Source organism: Megascapheus bottae, chromosome 13 (assembly GCF_031878675.1).
Source record: "Megascapheus bottae isolate mThoBot1 chromosome 13, mThoBot2.hap1, whole genome shotgun sequence".
NCBI lineage: Eukaryota > Metazoa > Chordata > Mammalia > Rodentia > Geomyidae > Megascapheus > Megascapheus bottae.
Window position 1 is genome coordinate 54,602,200 of NC_143521.1, and position 20,802 is coordinate 54,623,001.

The 20,802-nt window shown below is 35.9% G+C and overlaps 1 protein-coding gene across 7 annotated transcripts in view; it reads left to right on the top strand.

Moving 5' to 3' along the window:
* Rab28 (RAB28, member RAS oncogene family) overlaps positions 1-20,802 on the top strand; it is a 72,039-nt gene that overhangs the window by 10,763 nt on the left and 40,474 nt on the right. For all 7 annotated transcript variants that reach the window (XR_016537416.1, XM_090343827.1, XM_090343821.1 and 4 more), the window contains exon 4: positions 5,978-6,107. Coding sequence is in view for 6 of the 7 variants with exons in the window: in XM_090343827.1 (XP_090199953.1) it covers positions 5,978-6,107 (130 nt within the window). In the remaining variant the exon portion in view is untranslated. The remainder of the gene's footprint in view (positions 1-5,977; positions 6,108-20,802) is intronic.

The following is a 20,802-nucleotide window of genomic DNA, read 5'->3' on the forward strand; positions in this document are numbered from 1 at the left end:
AAAAATTACTTTCATTTTCACTTGGAAGGACTAAAGATATCTATGTCTATAAATTTGATTTGTGAATTAAGTAATTTTAGTTCTTCAGATTATAGACTATGATATTTTGTATTAGATAAGTATGATTATATGTTTGAGTACATATAATATTTCGTGTGATAATGATGTAGATTGAAAGCCAACTGAATAAAAGAATTCACCAGTAAACTGAGGTTGTAATAGACACAATTTATGTTCTTAAATAAAATTATGCAAATTAAAATATATGTGGTAGTAATATACTTTACAAATTAATTCACTCAATATAGTGAAGAGTAATTAATGGAATATTTCCATTGAACATCATGATCTGATGAAGCAGACCATAGTACAGTGCTGAAAATAAAGTACATGTTATATATTGAGTTCACTTCTTACTAATTTTCTGTTTCTTTATATTTTCTTTCTTCTACTTTTAGTTAATTTGTAGCTTTATGTGACACTCTGAAGGAAGTCTACATTTTCATTTAGTTTTCTTGTTGGAGTTTGCATTATGCATAGCAGAAGTATAACTTGTTTATAAGAAATCAATCTATGGAACAGAATTTGATTTTTGTCCAATAGATTCTCATTTATTTTGTAAAATACTCAGAAGTATAAATGAGGGTAACATGGTTTTGAATTTTTTTTTTTTTTTTTTGCCAGTCCTGGGCTTAAGCTCAGAGCCTGAGCACTGTCCTTGGACTTTCTCAAGGCTAGAGCTCTACCACTTGAGCCTCAGCACCACTTCCAGCTTTTTTGTATGTATGTGGTACCAGGGAATCGAACCTGGGTTCTACTACTAGGCCAAACTCCTGGCCCCGGTTTTGAATTTTTAAAAATTATATTTATTTGGTTCTTCAGACATTATTCCTTGATTTTTTTTCTGATTTTTGTAGAATTTTTTCCTTTGTTTCCTAGAGAATCTTTTTGCTTAAGTTTGACATTAACACTTGAGATTGTATGGCCTTGTATTTAGTGCACATTTAGGTTTTTTTTGCCAGTCATGAGGCTTGAGCTCAGGGCCTGAGCACTGTCCTTGGACTTTCTCAAGGCTAGAGCTCTACCACTTGAGCCTCAGTCACACTCCTGGCTTTTTGCTATGTATGTGGTACCGAGGAATGGAACCCGGGTTTTTGTGCATGCTAGGCAAGCACTCTACCACTAGGCCAAACTCCCGGCCCCACATTTAGTTTTTAAAAGGTACATCTCAGACTTTGTGTCTAGCTTTTTTACTTTTGCTGTTGTTTTAAATTAATTAGGTTTAAAACAGATATCAATCTAAAGGAAACAGGTTGCACAGCGATGCTGGGGGCCATAGTCCTTGTTTAACTCATATCATTGGTCATATTGGATCTGAAATTGATACTATTTTCCTTTTTGCTCCACAAAAATCTACCTTTAGGGCACTATCGGCTTTATTAAAATGGAAATTAAGACTTATCACTTCCAATGATATTTGCCTCTTATTGTCAAATGAATAGCTTTTCAACCCAGGTGCCAGTGGCTGCTGCCTGTAATCCTAGCTACTAGGAGGTTGAGATCAGAGGATTGTGGGCCAAAGGCAGCCCAGGCAGAAAATTCTATGAGACTCTTATCTTCAACCTAGAAGTAGAGCAATGGTTCAAATATTAGAGTGTTAGCCTTGAGTATAAAGAAGCTCAGGGGCAGTGCTCAGGCCCCGAATTCAAGCCCTTGGGTTGTTGTTCACATGCACGTGCATTTGCACACACACACACACAAAAACAACAAAAAAAAGAATAGCTTTTCATGGAATAGCTAATTAGTGAAGAACATTGTGCATCCTAGCATAATGTAAGTAATTATGGAAATTTAATTCTTTTGTCTTAAAAATCTGTGGAATAAGTCATGAATAATCGGATTCTGTTCATATTATTGCACTTAAAAAGCATATAAATAGGGACTGGGAGCTTGGCCTAGTGGTAGAGTGCTTGCCTAGCATCTGTGAAGACCCTGGTTAGATTCCTTGGTACCACATACATAGAAAAAAAAGCTGAAAGTGGTGCTGAGGCTCAAGTGGTAGAGCTCTAGCCTTGAGAAAGTTCAAGGACAGTGCTCAGACCCTAAGCTCAAGCCCAGGACTGGCAAAAAAAACCCCAAAAGCCCCCCAAAACCAATATAAATAGGTGTCAAATTTATTTAAAATTTATTAGTATTATCTCAAAATTAGCATAAGAAAGGCACAAATCATTCTAAAGTGTATAATCAGTTGAATTTAGTACATTGATAATATTTGTAAACATTCCCTTAAATAAGCATATATTTGTTATTGCATAGTTGCTTATAGTCAGTAAGTATATAATTTTTTTGTGAGTTCTTGTTCTCTATTAATGTATTTTTTTGTTTTTGTTTTTTCTTTTTTTAATTTAATATTTTTTATTGTCGGAGTAATGTATAGAGAGGTTACAATTACATTCACCAGGTAGTAGGTGTATTACTTCTAACATGTTGATACCCCTTCTTGTGTTTTTGTCCCCATTTCCCTCCCCCTAACCCTTCCCAGTTGTCTTGTTTCCCCCCTCCCTTTCCTATTTCAAATAAATAAACGTATATACAGTATACCAGGAAACAAAGTCAGATACAGTAACAATATGAGATTAACCAAAGGGCAACAAAAGAGAAGAGAAATAACATAGTACATTAAGAATCACACAAGATAAATGACAATCACACAAATAGTATTTTATTTCTTGAAGGTACATTTTTTCCATATGCTGATGGTTTAGGTTGTTTATACTGTGTAGATTCTGTTATAAGCCTATGCCCTTTATGTTAAGCAACAGTACAGTGTTTCTGAGGAATACATGAACATTTTCATTAAATTGTCCTAGGAAACTGAAAATTCTGAAATGATGAAATGAATGATCATAAACGGCTTTACAGAGATTCCTAAAAATCATAAAATACATAAAAGTATGCTTCCTTTGTATTTTAAGGTATACATTATAATTTATTCAGAAGGCTAACACATTATTTGGGGAGAATGTTACTTTTCAAAAGCATTCTATTATATAATTATGTAATTATCCTCTAAAGGAGATCTATTTTGCTTCATGAGTTGAGGTAGATGCTTTCTGTTGACTGTTTCATGAATATTTTGGATTTTGGTACACATTTACATGACAGCAAACTGATAAATAATACTTTCACAAACTTTTCAGGATACTGAATGTGTTATTTAAAATCTTGTTTGTTCTGACAAACTATAAAATGTTTAGAATGAATTACATATGTTTGGGTTACTAAGCCAGTAAACATATTTAAAAAATATTTCTTAACATGTAGAAAGATGTTTCTTTGTAGAAGTTAATTTTGGCCTATATAAAAGTGATTAATTTCTTTATCCCTCTCCTCCACTTGTATTAAATTACTGAATACTGTTACCTGAAATCAAATTGAACTGACACCTGAAAAGAATTCCTGAGATATTTTGACAAGGACTTAGTTGTAAGAATTGAAAATATGTCCCAGTTAAATCTTCAGGTTTTAAGTTAACTCGAAATTTTCTAGGAGACTTCAGAAAGATGTTATAGGCTATTTTTCCCAGTGGTTAGAGGCAAACACACAGTACCTAGTGTTTAGTGCCATGTAACTTGTGGCTTACAGAGGCTAATAACAAACCTCAGAGAAGGACTGGATGTTTCATTTTCATAGCTCCTTCCATCCTGGAATCTAAGTGGTTTGCAAACACTGCCCCCACTGAGCATAAACTCAATGAAGTGTAGTCATTTGTGAGGTAGAACATAACTGTTATTGTGTGCCAGTGCCCCACACAGATGGACTGTCATTAATTGCCAACAAAAGGAGGTACTTGTGTGACAACTGGGAAGAAAGCGCATTTGAAAACCAAATTCCCTAGAATCTTCTGCTGTATTTTATTGTGAATTTAATTGGATACTTGCCAAATTATTGGCTACATTTCTATCCCTTTTGCATTAGTATCTCCTGTAGGTTGTACTTACATTGCAAGATGCTATGTGATGACTGTTGTATAGTTGGTATTAACTGATTAATTTCTCTATATAACTAAAAACTAATAGTTGATTTATTTTGCAGGTCAGGTGAAAAAATAACATGCAGTTTTGGAAATGAGGGAACCTTTCATTTTTGAGGTTAAATAATGTGTATACAGTGTTTGCCATCCATTAAATTATCGAATGAAATCTATGTAATATTTTACCTTGAAATGGTGATGTGTTGCCACTGGTGTTTTTAGTTTAAAACTGCTCTTTACTGTTACTTTGAGAATAAATAGTATCCATTTGGTACTTTTATATATGATGATAAGCTGTGTGGGAGGCTCATGCCAATAATTCTAGCTACTCAGGAAGCTTTGATCTAAGGATTGAGAGTTGAGCCAGCCCTGGTTAGGAAAGTCTATGAGACTCATCTGCAGTTAACCACCAGAAAACTGGAAGTGGTCCTGTAGATCAATGATAAAGTGCTAACGTGGGGCATAAAAGCTCAGGGATAGCACTCAAGCCCTGGGTTCAAGCCCCACCACTGAAAAAAATGATAATAGATGAAACAAATAAAAACAAAATGCCATATAAAGTAATATATACAATTCTTAATTTACAGAGAGAGGGACACTGGTATATTCTTTGAATTGCTGGAGCACATAATGTGCATTTAGTGCATAAAAATTAGAGGGTTTTTGTAAAAGAATTAAACTTGAAATCTGATAGCCAAAAGTCATGTAAAAGTGGAAGAAGAGTTGGAGGCCAAATTAAAGACAGAGAACACAGAGTCCTGTTGAAGTGAAGACAGGAAAAATATAAAGGGCATGTAAAGGGTAGAAACCAGAGGTATCTGGGATGTGAGACATATGGTGATGGGCTTACATCTCTATAAGGCTGGAAGGAAAATTAGATCAACTGTAATCTTTTGTCAGTAAGAAATAATAATGCCAGCCTCTTGTGAATGTTATGAGAATAAATGAAAAGGGCTAGATAAGTGCTTAGTACATAGTAGGTACAGAAATAGTTGATTACTATTACAACTTAAGCAATGGATGTAAATGTCATTATAGTTCAGACCTACACTATATCTAGAACTCTGTATTGTCTGATCATAAACTGTATGAGAATCAAGAATGTAGTTATTTTTTCTGTATTTATATATTTCTCATTCTTCCTCCACAAAATAATGGGATAAATTAAAAGTAATATGATATATAAGAGGCAAGAAGCAATCCTTTTGTTATATTTGGCTTTGTTCAAACTCTCATAGTATCATGTCTAGTTTTACACTGCTCACTTTAAAGAGGATGTTAAAAAACTATATGTAGTGTGTCCTGGGAAGAATCAACAACTATCATTAAAGGTTTGAAAATAGCCCCTTTGAGACAAGTTTAAGTAATTGAGTTTATTTATTCTGGAAAGCAGACAGTAAAGAAGTTACTTAACTATATTTAGGAACATAAAGGATTATTATAAGATGTACAATCTCAGGTTCTCCAAAATGTACAGAGCACCAAAGGAGGAAGCTAATGTTTCATTCAAAGAAAATTGACTATCAAGGATGTCCTGGAATCTCCATGTCGGAAATTATTTTAAAAGGTTAACAGCTGATGGTTCATTACTGAAAAGTTTACATGTTTGACGTCACTAGAGTAAGAGGCAGGATTGTAGACCTTGTAGTTTCTCTTTCCCTTATTGATTGTAAATTACCAAGCAGAAGTCATTGGGAAACTACTGGCAATTCTGATAAAAGTTTACTTTAGCTCACATTGCTTCTTAATAGCTGGATTTACTGTGAATGTAGACCTTCTACATTGTCCGCTAGAAACTTAATTTAAATTGAAATCAATCTGCATATAGAACATTTCACTTTTGTATTTTTATGCTGCTGGATTGATCTGAAGCTCTGCTAAAGAATATTATTAATATCTTTTCAAATAATATTTGACAGATATTTTATAACTCTTTTGTCACAGGGAATCCTCTTGGTATATGATATCACAAATTATCAGAGCTTTGAGAATTTAGAAGATTGGTATACCGTGGTGAAGAAAGTGAGTGAAGAGTCAGAAACTCATCCACTAGTGGCTTTGGTGGGCAATAAAAGTAAGTCATCATTACTTGTTTGTATGTAGTCAAGGTTAATTGCTGCTATGGACTGCACGTTTGTGTCTTCTCATTAATTCCTATGTTGAAGTTTGGATTCCTAATGTGATGGTAATTGGAGGTGGTTGTTTTGGGGAGGTAATTAAATCCTGAGAGTGGAGACCTCTCGAGTGGGATTCCTTCTTATGACACGTAGTAGAGAGATGGTATTTTTCTTTGTCAAGGAGGCTTATAAGGCGGTCATTTTCATACAGGAGTTAGGGTATCATAGTCATTGAATCTACCAGCGCCTTGATCTTGGACTTCTCCATCTCTGAAAATGTGAGAAATCATTTTGTTGTTTAGCACACTAGTCTGCATGTTTTGTTATAGTGTTCTTCACTGAAAACTTGTAAGACATTTTCCTCTCCTCTCCTATTCCCAAGAAAACAGATTTGATATTTGGAAGCAGCCTTTTTGGAAGTAAGCAAATTTAGCAGAAGAGCTTGAAGGGTGTGGATAATCTTGTTAAGGATGGTTTCCCCCCTACACTATTCTTTGAAATTCATAGTACACCATTTTAGTGTATACCACCTTCTGAGAAACATCTTTTATTTATTTATTTTTTTTTGTGTATATATAACACATTTTTTTTATTGTAATTAGTAAAAGGGTTACATGATATTTGCCAGATAGAAGGTGCATTAATTCACATACATTGATACCCTTTCACGTGTCTTGGTACCCGTTTCCCTCCCCCCCACACCCCCTACCCGTCTTGGTTTTCCCCCCTTCCCTATCAAATTTCAAGTATCCAAATACAAATAAATTCAATATATCAGATAACAAAGTGAGATACTATACCAATATGAGATAACCAAGGGACAGCAAAGGAGATGAGAGACAACATAGTACATTAAGGACAACAATCATTCATTATATGGCTTTTGTTTCACTATCCTGGAGGTCCTTTCAATTAGCTTCACATTATATGTCCTTATGTATCAAGATTTTGCTCTATTGCAAATCTCTGCTAGTAGAGCCCAAGGTTTCTACTGATTATGACGAATGAGGGAAACCATTGAGCCTAAGTTCCTTTGAGTCTGGCTTACTTCACTTAATATGATTTTTTCTAAGTCTTTCCATTTCCTAACAAATGGGGCGATGTCATTCTTTCTGACAGCAGCATAGAATTCCATTGTGTACAAATACCACAACTTGTTGATCCACTCATCAACTGAGGGACATCTAGGTTGGTTCCATATCTTTGCTATGGTGAATAGTGCTGCAATGAACATTGTTGTGCTAGTGGGTTTAGTATGTCCTTGGAGAAACATCTTTTAAACATGTGAGTTAAACCCTCATTTCAGTTCTTACAGTGTGGTAAAGACCTACCTTTACCGAATATATATTGCTCAGTAATTGTTTTGATGCTAACTCTGATGTATTTGTTCTGTTACTTGTGGCCAATTCCTGTGAAGGTAAGTTCAGTTCTGACAGTATGTGTTTTAGCTTCCTGTGATTTTTGAGGAAGCAGCGTGGACTATTAAGAACAGCAACACAGTTGTAGATTTATGATACTGCATTGAAGCTTCAACTGCTTCCCACAAGTTTTCAGATGTATTTCATTAAATGATTAGTTCTAGAGAAGGAAGCAGTGTCTGCATGGAATTCTGTATCCATCGTTCTCCTATCTCTCTTTTTTTTTTTTCTTTTTTTTTTTGCCAGTCCTGGGCTCAGGGCCTAAGCACTGTCCTTGGACTTCTCTCAGGGCTAGTGCTCTACCACTTGAGCCACAGCACCACTTCTGGCTTTTTGCTATGTATGTGGGTACCGAGGAATTGAACCCGGGTCTTCGTGCATGCTAGGCAAGCACTCTACCACTAGGCCAAACTCCCGGCCCCTCTCTTATCTCTTATAAGCTTTATTTTCCAAATTTTTGAGGTTGCTCTAAAGTATAGATAATTTTTCTTTGAGAAAGTACATTGTATTTAGAGGATGAACAGTCTTTGATAAAAATGATGGATCATTAGTTTTTGAGCTGTGCTAGAGAGCATATAAAAAAACCCATAAAACTGAATTCTGTACTAGAATGCTATTTGGTTCATAATAATGCAGTATAGTAATCTTGGGGAAACATTAATAAAGATATTCATTTTTCTATAATGTTTGGGAGAGTGTTTCCTGAAGGGAAAACCAAGATTTATGCATTATGTAATTTCTATACACTTAGGTGAGCATTAGTAAATCTAAGCCTTAATTTAAAACCATTACAAACCAGGTGTGAATGCTACTTCCCTGGAGAATCAAAAATGTTAATGTCATTGTATTCTCTAGAGAACATTATATGTCATGAAATGGTGTAATGTGGGTAGAAATGGTAGTGTTTGTTTTATGGTTTTGCTAAAATTTCCTCATGTGTTTTATAAGTAAATCCCTTTGGGTGAAGCCTGCATTTTAGTTTATTGAAATCTTTTTTTTTTTTTTTTTTGCCAGTCCTGGGCTTGGGCTCAGGGCCTGAGCACTGTCCTTGGACTTTCTCAAGGCTTAGCACTCTACCACTTGAGCCTCAGCACCACTTCCAGCTGTTTTTCTGTGTATGTGGTACCAAGGAATTGAACCCGGGTCTTCGTGCATGCTAGGCAAGCACTCTACCACTAGGCCAAACTCCCGGCCCAATTTATTGAAATCTTTTACTTAGAAATAACAAGTTCTGGTGAGTTTAGGTTCTGCTTTTGTATGCAGCTTTGCATTTTAGAAGATAACTTCTGAGTCATTTTGTCATATCAAACCACTAACTTAGAGTAAAATTTATTCTTTATTGGCTGATTTTTCCCAATCATCTTAAGGGGAATTATAGCAGGAAAGGAATTGAGATTAATTTTCACTTTTCAGAATATGCTCTAACCACCATCTGAGATAATTGTATAGTGGTACATAATTATATACATTATGTTATATATTTATGTTGTTTAGAGAAGTACCTACCACCGTTTATCATTACAGTCTGCATATTAGGCAATATCTAGCTGTTGGAATGGTGGTGCCATGCCTGGTTCTTTCTACATCTTTAAATGCTTAAGTTATTTAATATTATTATTATTATTATTATTATTATTATTTTTGCCAGCCCTGGGCTTGAGCTCAGGGTCTGAGCACTGTCCTTGGACTTTCTCAAGGCTAGAGATCTACCACTTGAGCCTCAGCACCACTTCCTTTTTTTTTTTTTCTGTGTATATGGTACTGAGGAATTGAACCTGGGTCTGTGTCCATGCTAGGCAACCTCTCTACCACTAGACCAAACTCCTAGCCCCAAGTTATGTGAAGTTTTGCAGAAAACTAATAGTGCTGTGTTTGAGATTTAGGATAAAAGTCATGTTTTATACTTTTGACTTAGCTATTTGATTAAAATATTGCATAACACTAAGCAATTACATAGCCTGCTGTATATGGAAAATGAAGAAATTACAGATGAACAAATTTTTGTGGATGTTATTTACTACATAATCTGACTCTGGCCCAATTCATGTGATCATGCAATGAAAGATCCTTCTTCAGTTAAGCCTATTAAAGCCTTAACTCTCCTGTTGTACTTTACAACTTTGGCTTCCAAACTGATGTTATAATAGTATAGTACTTATACATTCTTCTTTTGGGGATGATGTAATTTTATTAAAAGGCAGTAACATTCTCAAAGACTTCAAATTGGCAAAGCAAGAGGTACATAATAGTAGGACACTAGAAAGTCGATTATTATCTAACTGCTTATTTTTTAAGTGCATCTATTTTCTGTTTAAATGTGGTGTAAAATTCATCATTGTGTTTTATTCTTTGTAATTTATGTAGAAGGCCAATGTTGAAAGAAGTTTATGTACTCTGAAAATAGTAATAGTAATATTTCAAGTTTTAGTAAGTTGGATAGAATATGTGTGAGTTTGTTACATACTATGGCTTTATAATTGTTAAGTTATAAGGTCACTTGCCTTTTATTCAAATATTAAATTCAGAAATTAGGGCTGCACTTGGTTATCTCATAGTGTTACAGTATCTTGTTATCTGATATATTGTATCTGTTTATTTGGTTATTTGAAATAGGATAGGGAAGGGGGGAAAACAGGATGAGGGGTTGGGGTGGGGAGGAGAGAAATGGGGACCAAAACATGAGAAAGGATATCAATGTTTGTGAAGTAATGCACTTTCTGTTTGGTGAATATAATGTAATCCTTCTATTAATTACAATAAAAATATATAAAAAAAGAAAAAAAGAAATTTGGGCTGCACATAGTGGATATTGGGATACAAAGATGAATCGTGGATTATGCTTAAATATAAAGCATAATTAGTAAATTACTGTAGTAGATAGTAGATGAAGTTACTTGCTTTAATGGAATAGACACAGTGTTTTATAATTAGAGCATTCATTATTTCAATATGTAATGCTTCAATGTGTTCAGCAGTTGATACTGTTTTAGCCTATATTCTATTCTGAAAATGTATTACATACTACTTAGTGGTATTTCTTTGTCACCTTAAAGTATTAAATAAAGTATAGAATAGTGGTTAAGATCATGGGCTCTAGATTGAGAAACACTTCATTTATTAATCTAGTTTTTTCACTTAATAGAAATGTGTTGTTTAGCAGTACTGGAGTTTGGACTTAGGATCTTGAGCTTGCTAGCCAAGTACTCTGCTTCTGAACCATGCCTCTACTCACTTTTTGTACTTATTTTTGAGATAGGGTCTTATTTTTTGTCTTGATGCACACATGGACTATAATATACTTGTGTTAATGTTTCTGTTACAGCTGAGATGATAGGTAAGGCAACCACAGTAAGCTTACTCTATTGGGATCATGTCTTGTAAACTTTCTGTCCTGCTGGCCTGGAACCATCATCTTCCCTCTCTCAACCTCCATGCCCAGCTACTAATTGAAAAGGGGTCTCTGTATGAGATGGTCTTCAGGGCCAACTGCTGTCTTCTGAATTCTACCCTGGTGAAGAGTATCAATGGATTGTTTTCCTCTTAGGATCAACCTAATAGTTATATAAATGCTGCATCATGTTTGAAATAGAATAGCATAGATTTCATGTCAAGAATTTGAATGGACGAATACAAAAGATTTAGCCTGTGTCTTTTCTGTTAGAGATGTATACTTTCCATATTTACAAGGTTTAAATTTTTATGTTTAATTAAAATGTGATGATCCATAGTTACAGATAGTTTTAATTGTTCTGTAGTATTTCAAACAAATGTAGAAATGTTAAAAATTTAAAAATATTAAATTCACTCTATTTTATAACCACATGGTATTTTAATTTATCATTTTGTTGTTTTCTATCTTTAATCTGTTATACTGTTCTACTATCTGATCCATCAGCTAGTTTCTTCTCTGACTCGCTAACATTCTCAGTTGGATAGATTATAAACAGAATTAACAGGGGTTGCATAGGAGCTGCCCTAGTCCTGATTTATAGCTCCTTAGTTAGTGGAGGGGTGGTGGTTATCTGTAACTTGGATTGGGGGTAGGAATTATCATGCTCCACTATAGAGTGGATGGATGAATGATTTCTACTCTTAAAGATATTAACCAGATCCTTTCCCAAATAAAGACTAATAACTCAGATTTGTAAACAATCTTCATGACAGATGAGGGTATAGAGAAGAGTGCATCAGCACTAATTAACCACGTGGAGTGTATATTCTTCCTAGCAGTGATTGATTGTTCGTGGAGTACTATCTTTGCCCAGGAAGTGATGTTTTACATTGGGAAGTTTAAAGGTTACATTTTAATGTACCCTGTAAGTTGTGTTCCCTAAACTCTGTGGAAATCTGCTAATAAAACAAGTAAATTTCAAGTTGAAAATTTAACTGATGCCCTCAATAAAACTATCACAAGACTTTTAAAGGACCAGGTTTTTTACTCTCTTCTAGGAATAGGACAGTACAAGAAGTGGTTATATGTCACATTTGAAAATAACAAACTTGGTCCAGGAGCATGGCCTAGTGGTAGCGTGCTCGTCTAGCATGCATGAAGTCCTGGGTTCGATTTCTGGGTACCACATAACACAGAAAAAAAAAAGCCATGTGTGGCGCCGTGGCTCAAGTGGCAGTGTACTAGCCTTGAGCAAAACGTGTCCAAGGACAGTGCCCAGGCCCTGAGTTCAAGCTGCAGGACTGGCAAAAAGAAAAGAGAAAAAGATTTGCCTATGCTGGGAGTCTGAGTCTTCAAAAGTTCTTACTTTAACTAGAGAGTAGAAGTGTGAAGCAAGTAGGTGATATTTGACTCATATCAAAAGGTTTATACTGGGACTGGGAGTTTGGCCTAGTGGTAGAGTGCTTGCCTAGCGTGCATGAAGACCTGGTTTCGATTCCTTGGTAGCACATACATAGAAAAAGCTGGAAGTGGTGCTTGTGGCTCAGGTGGTAGAGCGCTAGTCTTGAGAAAGCCTGAGGACAGTGCTTAGGCCCTGAGTTCAAGCCCCAGGACAGGCAAAAAAAATTAGTAATCCCAAAACATCAAACTTCAGTACTTTTTGTTTTTGTTTCCCCCCCCTCCCATATGATCCTTATGTCTTTGTCACTATTGCTGGTACTGCTGCTTCTGTACTTTCTTCCTTTTGACCTGTAACTTTTTCAAATAGAGATATGGTTATATTACCACTAGAATGAGAAATACACACGCACACACATACACACACACACACACACGCACACACACACGCACACAAAGGTTCTCTTACATTAATCTTTGTACTCCTACAATACCTTCAGGGCATGGTAGTAGCATTTTAAGTTCATCTGGGTGAGAAATATGTTTCCCAGTGGGATGCAGGTGCTTCAGACCAGTATGATTGACAACTCTCATGGGAGAAAATGCATAGTGAAAATACGTAGTGCTTTTATAACATTTATCATTCTTTTGATGGATGCTTGCTGCCCTGATGGTTTTATTTATTTTATTATTTTTTGCCAGTCCCAGGGCTTGAACTCAGCCTGGGCACTGTCCTTGTGCTTTCTCAAGGCCAACACTCTACTATTTGAACTGCAGCACTACTCTGTCTTTTTCTGTCTATATGGTACTGAGGAATTGAACCCAGGGTTTTGTGCATGCTAGACAGGCTCTACCACTAGGCCATACTCCTGGCCCGCTGTTGTTATTTTATTCTTTCATAGTTACTTTTTTAGATAACTTACCTCAAACCATATTAATAGTGTCATAATTAGCCTCGTAAATATTAAGGATCTTTTAGTTTTGTTTTTATTAGTTTTTTTTTTTGCCAGTCTTGGGCTTGGGCTCAGGCTCTGAGCACTGTCCTTGGACTTTCTCAAGGCTAGAGCTCTACCACTTGAGCCTCAGCACCATTTCCAGCTTTTTTCTATGTATGTGTTACTGAGGAATCGAACCCAGGTATTCGTGCAGGCTAGGCAAGCACTCTACCACTAGGCCAAACTCCCAGCCCCTGTTTTTATTAGTTTTGAAAACATAATGCACCTTGTTTTTGTTTGCATTATAAAGTCTGATTTTGAATTTTAGAATAACTTGATTGTTAATAAAATAATAGACCTATTAAAACATGTAAATTTTTACTATCATCATATTCTCATGGGGGAAGACAGGCGATTGATAGGAGATAAATGGAATACATGTCAAATGATAATAAAAATTGTAGAGCAAAGTAAGCAGGAAAGGAAGAAATCGAAAGTTTGGGAGTTATTATTAGAAATAGGGCAATTAGAGAAAGTGAGTGATGATGTGAGTACAAATGTAAAGGGAGAGGAAAGCGGGGAGAAGAGAAGAAAGGATAAGAAGAGAAAGGTAGGAAAAGGCTTGAATAACAGATGGAAATAAAAGCTACAAAAAGGGCAGGGTCTAGGAAGAAGATGGATTAAGAAAGATCTGTAGTCTATGGCTTGGCTTGTAGACTTTGGCTTTTGCATAGAGTAAGATGGAAAGCCGTTGAGGATCTTGAGTAAAGGGAAGTGAGTTAACTTCCAGGTGAAAAGGATTAGTACAACTCGTGTTTTGAAGCTATATTATGGTGGGTAAGAGTAGAAGTTGGAGGACTCATTAAGAAGCATTGCTGTCATCCAGGTGAGAAATAATGGTGGCATGGACCAGGGTGAAAGCAGTGAAGGTAGTTGGCTTTTGTGCTTCTAAATGTTATCATACATTGGTGGGGGAGGAGATCAAGAAAAGAGGAGATTAAGAAAAGCCCATATTATCATCTTGAAATGCTGAGATGAGTAAGAACATGGGAGGAATAAGCTCAGGATCAGAAGTTTAACTTGACATACCAAGCTTGCTGTGCTTCTTAAATATTGATGGGAGCTGTCAGACTGGATATAATAACCTGGAAATTAGGGCACGATGTGGTGAGTAGGATGTGAATGACATTTAAAGCCAGGAGCCTATATGATTTTTACCAAAGGACTGTGTATACAAAATAAAGGGGTTTAAAGATGGTATTATGCTCATGTTTTTAGTTTGAAGATTTGAAGAGACAAGTGGAGAGAAAAGATGGAAATTTTGCCTGTGGAGGTGGGAGGAAAGTGTGAAAGACTGAAGTGCACAGGAAGCCAAACACATGGGTATCTTAAGAAGAAGAGAGTAATCAATAGATAAAGACTGAGAACTGTTATTAGATTCAGCCTTGTAGAAGTAATTAATGGTGACCTGGGCAAGGAGATTATTTGGTGTGGTGAGGGTGAAAGTTAAAAAATTAGTTCAAGAGAGACAAAGGAAATAGCAGGCAGTGAAAGAATCCGAAACACACAGGTAATGCTGTAAAAGAGAACAGCTGAAATGAATGTGGATGAGGGTTCTTTTAGTTCTGTTTGTAAGCTTGGAAGAAGGGGTTATGGCATGCCCTTATAAAAGTGAACTTTTTGCTTTTAAAACAGATTTGAATGAGTCATTCAGTTTCTCCTGTCATGTATTGCAATGATTCTGATTGAGAAGGTAGAACATGAAAAGTTTGTGAGCACCTTCCAATTTCCTAAATTATTTATACAAGTGAGGTCTGTGAACAAGTAGAAATTGGGGCTGGGAATGTAGCCTTGTGGGAGAGTGCTCACCTAGCATGCAAGAAGCCCTGGGTTTGATTCCTTGGTAACACATAAAAGGCCAGAAATGGTGCTGTGGCTCAAGTGGAAGAGTGCTAGTTTTAAGCAAAAAGTGTCCAAGGACAGTGCCCAGGCCCTAAGTTCAAGCCTCAGGACTGAAAACCTCCCCTCCCCACAACAAACAGACAAAATAACAAAAAGTAGAAAATGACTGAGATAGACTCCTAGGTAGATTCCTTCCTAATAGTTCTAAATATTTTGAAACTTAAAAAATGTGATTATTGAAGAAAGGTGAAATCATGATCCTTGCCAGTTTATTTTTGAGGGGGATTACACTGAATCTGTAGATTACGTTGGATGATATCTATACTTAGACATTTTCACGGTGACTTTTTCATTAGTTTTTTTTATAATAGTTTCAACATTCTAGTCTTTTAACTTCTTGGTTAAATTTATTGTTGAGGATTTTGTTTACTTAATATTTTATTAAGATTTTTATTAATGTGTTACTAGTACAAAGAGGATTTCGTGATGACATCCCCACAAATGAATAAACCAATACAATATACCCTGACTAAAGTAACCTTCTCCATCACTCTTTCATCTCTCTCCTGCTTCTTAGAATAATTTCAACAGGTTTCATTGTTTTATTTTCATATATGTATATAAAGTACATTCATTCCCCATCTCTACCCTCAGTTGGGTTTTATTTTTTTATTTTTTTTTGCTAGTCCTGGGCCTTAAACTCAGGGTCTAAGCACTGTCCTTGGGCTTTCTCAAGGATAAAGCTCTATCACTTGAGCCACAGCACCACTTCTGGCTTTTTTTCTATGTATGTGGTACCGAGGATTTGAACCTGGGTTTTCGTGCATGCTAGGCTAGCACTCTACCACTAGGCCAAACTCCTGGCCCCAACGGTTTTATTATTTTTTTTTGGTCATTCTTTTTTTTTTAAATGTATATTAATTATATCATTATATTTCACCATGGTATTTCACATGTGTTATTCCATTTTAGTCATAATACTCTCTATAGTTCTTTCAGTCTCCATCTCCTCTAACCCCTTATTCAACAGGTTTCAGTGAGATTCCTTATGCCATCTTTGTACATAAACATAATGTCTTTTATATTCACCCTCCATTAGTCTCATTCTCTATCTCCTTTTCCCATGTTATCCTTGGCCTTATAGTTCTATGTATATACATACATATACATATGTATACATACGTTCATGTATGTCTTTTAGATATAATTTCCATAAATAATCAAAAACATGTTGGGCCGGGAGTTTTTGGTGTTGTTCTAGGTCAGGTGACCATAATGGTGTGTTTAATTCGTGAGCGTTCTGTTCTGTTCTGTTCTGTTCTGTTCTGTTCCATTGGTCTTTGTATTTGTTTTTGTGCCAGTACCATGCTGCTTTTGTTCCCATGGCTCCATAATATATTTTGATTTTCAGTATTGTTATACCTTCCATATGTCTCTCTTTGCTCAGCATTACTTCTGGTGTGTATGGTTTCTTATGTATGGATTTTTTTGGGATTGAATTGAATCTGTTTTTATAAGATTAAAACTTTTGCTCATCTATACGTATTGCAGAAATGAAGATAATCTGTAGTAATAAGAGGAGATATTTATGTTATATATCTACTGTTTTTGATATCCTATATGAAATACTTAAAACTCAACAATAAACAGACAACCCATTTAATAATTAGCAAAGTACTTGAATATGTATTTCACCAAAGAAGACATACAGTCACAAAGTTTAATAAGAGATATATAACTACATTGTTGTTGTTGTTTTTTTTGCCAGTCCTGGCCTTGAGCACTGTCCTTGGACTTTCTCTAGGCCAGAGCTCTACCACTTGAGCCTCAGCACCACTTCCGGCTTTTTTTCTATGTATGTGGTTCTGAGGAATTGAACCTGGGTCTTTGTGCATGCTAGGCAAGCACTCTACCACTAGGCCAGACTCCAAGCCCATAACTACATTGTTAAGAAAATGCAAACTGCAATGTGATACTACTTCATAGGTAGAAGGTAGAAGAATGGAATAACTTACAATTCTTATCAAGATGGGAAAAATTCCAGCTGGTAGCCATTATTAATAATCTACCATTACTGGTAGAAATGGCACAGCTGCCGTGGAAGACAGTTGGGCAATCCTTGAAAAATTGAAGTTGGGCAGTTCCCTCAAAAATTCACCTGAGGGGCCGGGAGTTTGGCCTAGTGGTTAAAGTGCTTGCCTAGCATGCATGAAGACCCGGGTTCGATTCCTCGGTACCACATACATAGAAAAAAGCTGGAAGTGGTGCTGAGGCTCAAGCGGTAGAGCTCTAGCCTTGAGAAAGTCCAAGGACAGTGCTCAGGCCCTGAGCTCAAGCCCAGGACTGGCAAAAAAAAAAAAAAAAATTCACCTGAAAACGAAAGGGGTGGGGGAAACAAGATGATTAGGAGGGAGTGGGGGGCAGGAAATGGGGACAAAAACATGAGAAGGGACATCAATGTGTGAAAAGTAATGCACCTACTATCTGGCGACAGTAAGTGTAACCCCTCTATAAATTACCCTGACAATAAAAAAATTCACCTGAGAGTTACCATGTAATGCATGGTATATGGATTTTTATCCTAGCAAAAGTAGAAACACACTGAATATCTATCAACTAATCAGTGGATAAACTATAGTAAGTTATATATGCAATAGAATGTCATTTGGCATAAAAATAAATGAAGTATAAATGCATGCTTCAAACATGAATCCTTCAAGATGCTATTGTAAATGAAAGCCACAAACAGAAGGTCACATAGTTCATGGATCAATTTTGTGAAATATCTATGACAGGTAAATCTACAAAGAAGTCAGGTTAGGGATTAGGAAGAGGAGAAGAGAAGTGAAAGGTAAGTAATTTTGAATGGCTACAACGTTTGCTTTTGGTATAGAGAAAAATGTTAGAATTAGTGGTAGCAGGTCAGTACAGACAAACTTGTATACAATATATCAGGTACCTGTACTATTTGAGCTTTCCATAGAGTCTATTATTCATCAGTTAATTCATCTGTAACCTCTTAGGCAGCCAAAAGGAAACTTTAATACACTGTTGGTGGGAATATAAGCTGTTCAACCACTGTGGAAAGCAGTGTGGAGATTCCTCAAAAAACTAAACATAGAACTACCCTATGGCCTAGCAATCCCGCTCCTGGGCATTTATCCAATAGAATACAAATGTGGTTATAGTAACGCCACCAGTACAACCTTGTTCATTGCAGCACTATTCTATGGAATCAGCCTAGATGCTCCTTCATAGATGAATGGATCAAGGAAATGTGACATATATACACAATGGATTTTTACTCATGTATTACAAAGAATGATGTTTTACCATTCATAAGGAAATAATAAATGAAATAAGCCATTTCCAAAGAAACAAAGGTTCCCTTACCACTTTTTACTGAAGACCAATGCTCTACCATTTGAGTCACACCTCCACTTTCAGGTTTTTGTTGGATAATTAGAGATAAGAGTCTCATGGACTTTTCTGCCTGGACATGCTTTGAACTGTAATCCTCAGTTTTCAGTCTCCTATGTAGCCAGGATTACAAATATGAGCTACGAGGGCTCTTCTTGTATGGTTATTTTTGAGATAAGGTTTTGCTTTATGCCCGAAGACAGTCCAGATTGTGATTCTCTTCCTTGCTCCTCCTTGTGTGACTGGGATGGCAGGTGTGTCCACTTTGCTAGCCATTCTTCTTTCTTTGTGGTGTGGTTTAGATGAAGTCTCACACATTTTTATACTCTGCTGTTCTCCAACAATGATCCCTTGATTGTTGCCTTCCAAGTAGCTCTAAGAACAGACTTCTGGCTTTATTCTTTCTGTTTAGGAAGCATATAAAAATACAAGTTAACTTCATACCATCAAACTTTGTTATTGGTAGCACAGAACACAACTGATCAAACACATCAAGTGTGCCCTGACTGCTTGTTGCATCTGAAAAATTTCTCTAGGACAGTCTACTTGGGCAACAAGAAAAATATTATAAAAATTTTGAATATAAGAAGTATGTAGATTCTAGTAATACTACTTTAATTTAAACTTATTAAAAATGGATGGAGGTAGAAATAATGTTATGTGAACTTCCAGGCCTAGAGAGACAAAAGATATGTTTCCTTTCACATGTGGAAGATCTAGTTTCTAAATATACATATGAGGTCCTATGCTTAGATACACACAGACAGACATATCACAGTATCTAAAGTATGGTATATAGAAACAAATTCTAGTGATATAGCTCTTTGAACAATTGTCTAACAAAGTAAACCCCAAGAAGCTAGAACTTGAGGAGTCAGAGGTGGGGTGGTCAAGGGGAGAAAGTACACAGGAAGAGTGTGTGAATGCAGTCATAATAGTCCATGTACAAAATTGAGGGGATGGGTAGGGCTGGGAAAAATGGAGAATGGCAAAAGGGGTAGTAGCATTGATCAAGATATAGTGTACTCCTAAACTAGCATGTTGTACCCAACTACTTAAAGATAACTAAAAAATACGATGACTTTTTTTATGTGCCCAGTTGCTTCTTGAACAGTAACCTTAAGCTGTTACCTTTCAAAAATTATTTAAAGGTGATATTTCTTAAGTCTTTTTTAATATATCCAATTTGAGAAAAAGTATTAGAAGAAAAACATTGTTTCAAGAGAATTAAAATCTGCTTCTAAACATCATATAAAGTATTTTTGTAAGTCATACAGTCAGGTTTCCTTTGGCTTTCTTTTTCTTTTTTTTTTTTTTGAATGGGGAGATACCATTGTTTTAGATGTATTCTTAATTTGCATGCTATATGCATTTTTATCCTACCGAAAGTAAAACGATACTTAAAATTTTAATCTGATTAATCACATGAAGCTCATTTTCATTCAATAAATGTTTAAAGTTTAGGTAAACATTTTATGTTTCATGTTTTCAAAGCACTCTAATTTTGGTTTCCTCATTAATAAATACTAAGTTTGAAGATTTATTCTGCAATTCCTTGAAATTTCTTTTTCTTCCCTTCCTTTCCCTCTATCCCTTCGTTCTTTTCCCTTTCTTCCCCTCCCTCCTTCTCTACCTTCCTCCCTTTTTCTTGTTATGGGGCTTGAACTAAGATCCTGGACACTGTCCCTGGGCTTTTGTGCTCAAGGCTAGCACTCTTGTCACTTTGAGCCACAGCCCCGCTTCTGATTTTTGGGGTAATTAGCAATAAGAGTCTTATGGACTTTCCTGCCGAGACTTGCTTCAAACTAGGATTCTCAGATCTCAGTTTCCAGGATAACTGGGAATAAAGGCGTAAGCCACCAGTGCTTGGGGAGATTTATTTATAATACATTAAATTACAATGGCTCTGTTAAGATCTGAGTTCTGTTACACACACTCCTCCCACCTCAGTTCATATGTTAAGATCCATACATCTAGTACTTTTAAAGGTGAATGTATTTGAAGAGGTAATTAGGATAAAATGAAGTCTTCAGAAGGGGTGCTCAACCATTATGCTTATGTCCTTGTAAGAGATTATGACACAAAAGACAACAAGAGGACAGAGGCAGAAGCCAGTCATCTACAAAGCCAGCGAAGCCTCAAAAGGAAACCATCTCCACTATCAGAACACTGATTTTGGAACTGTGTG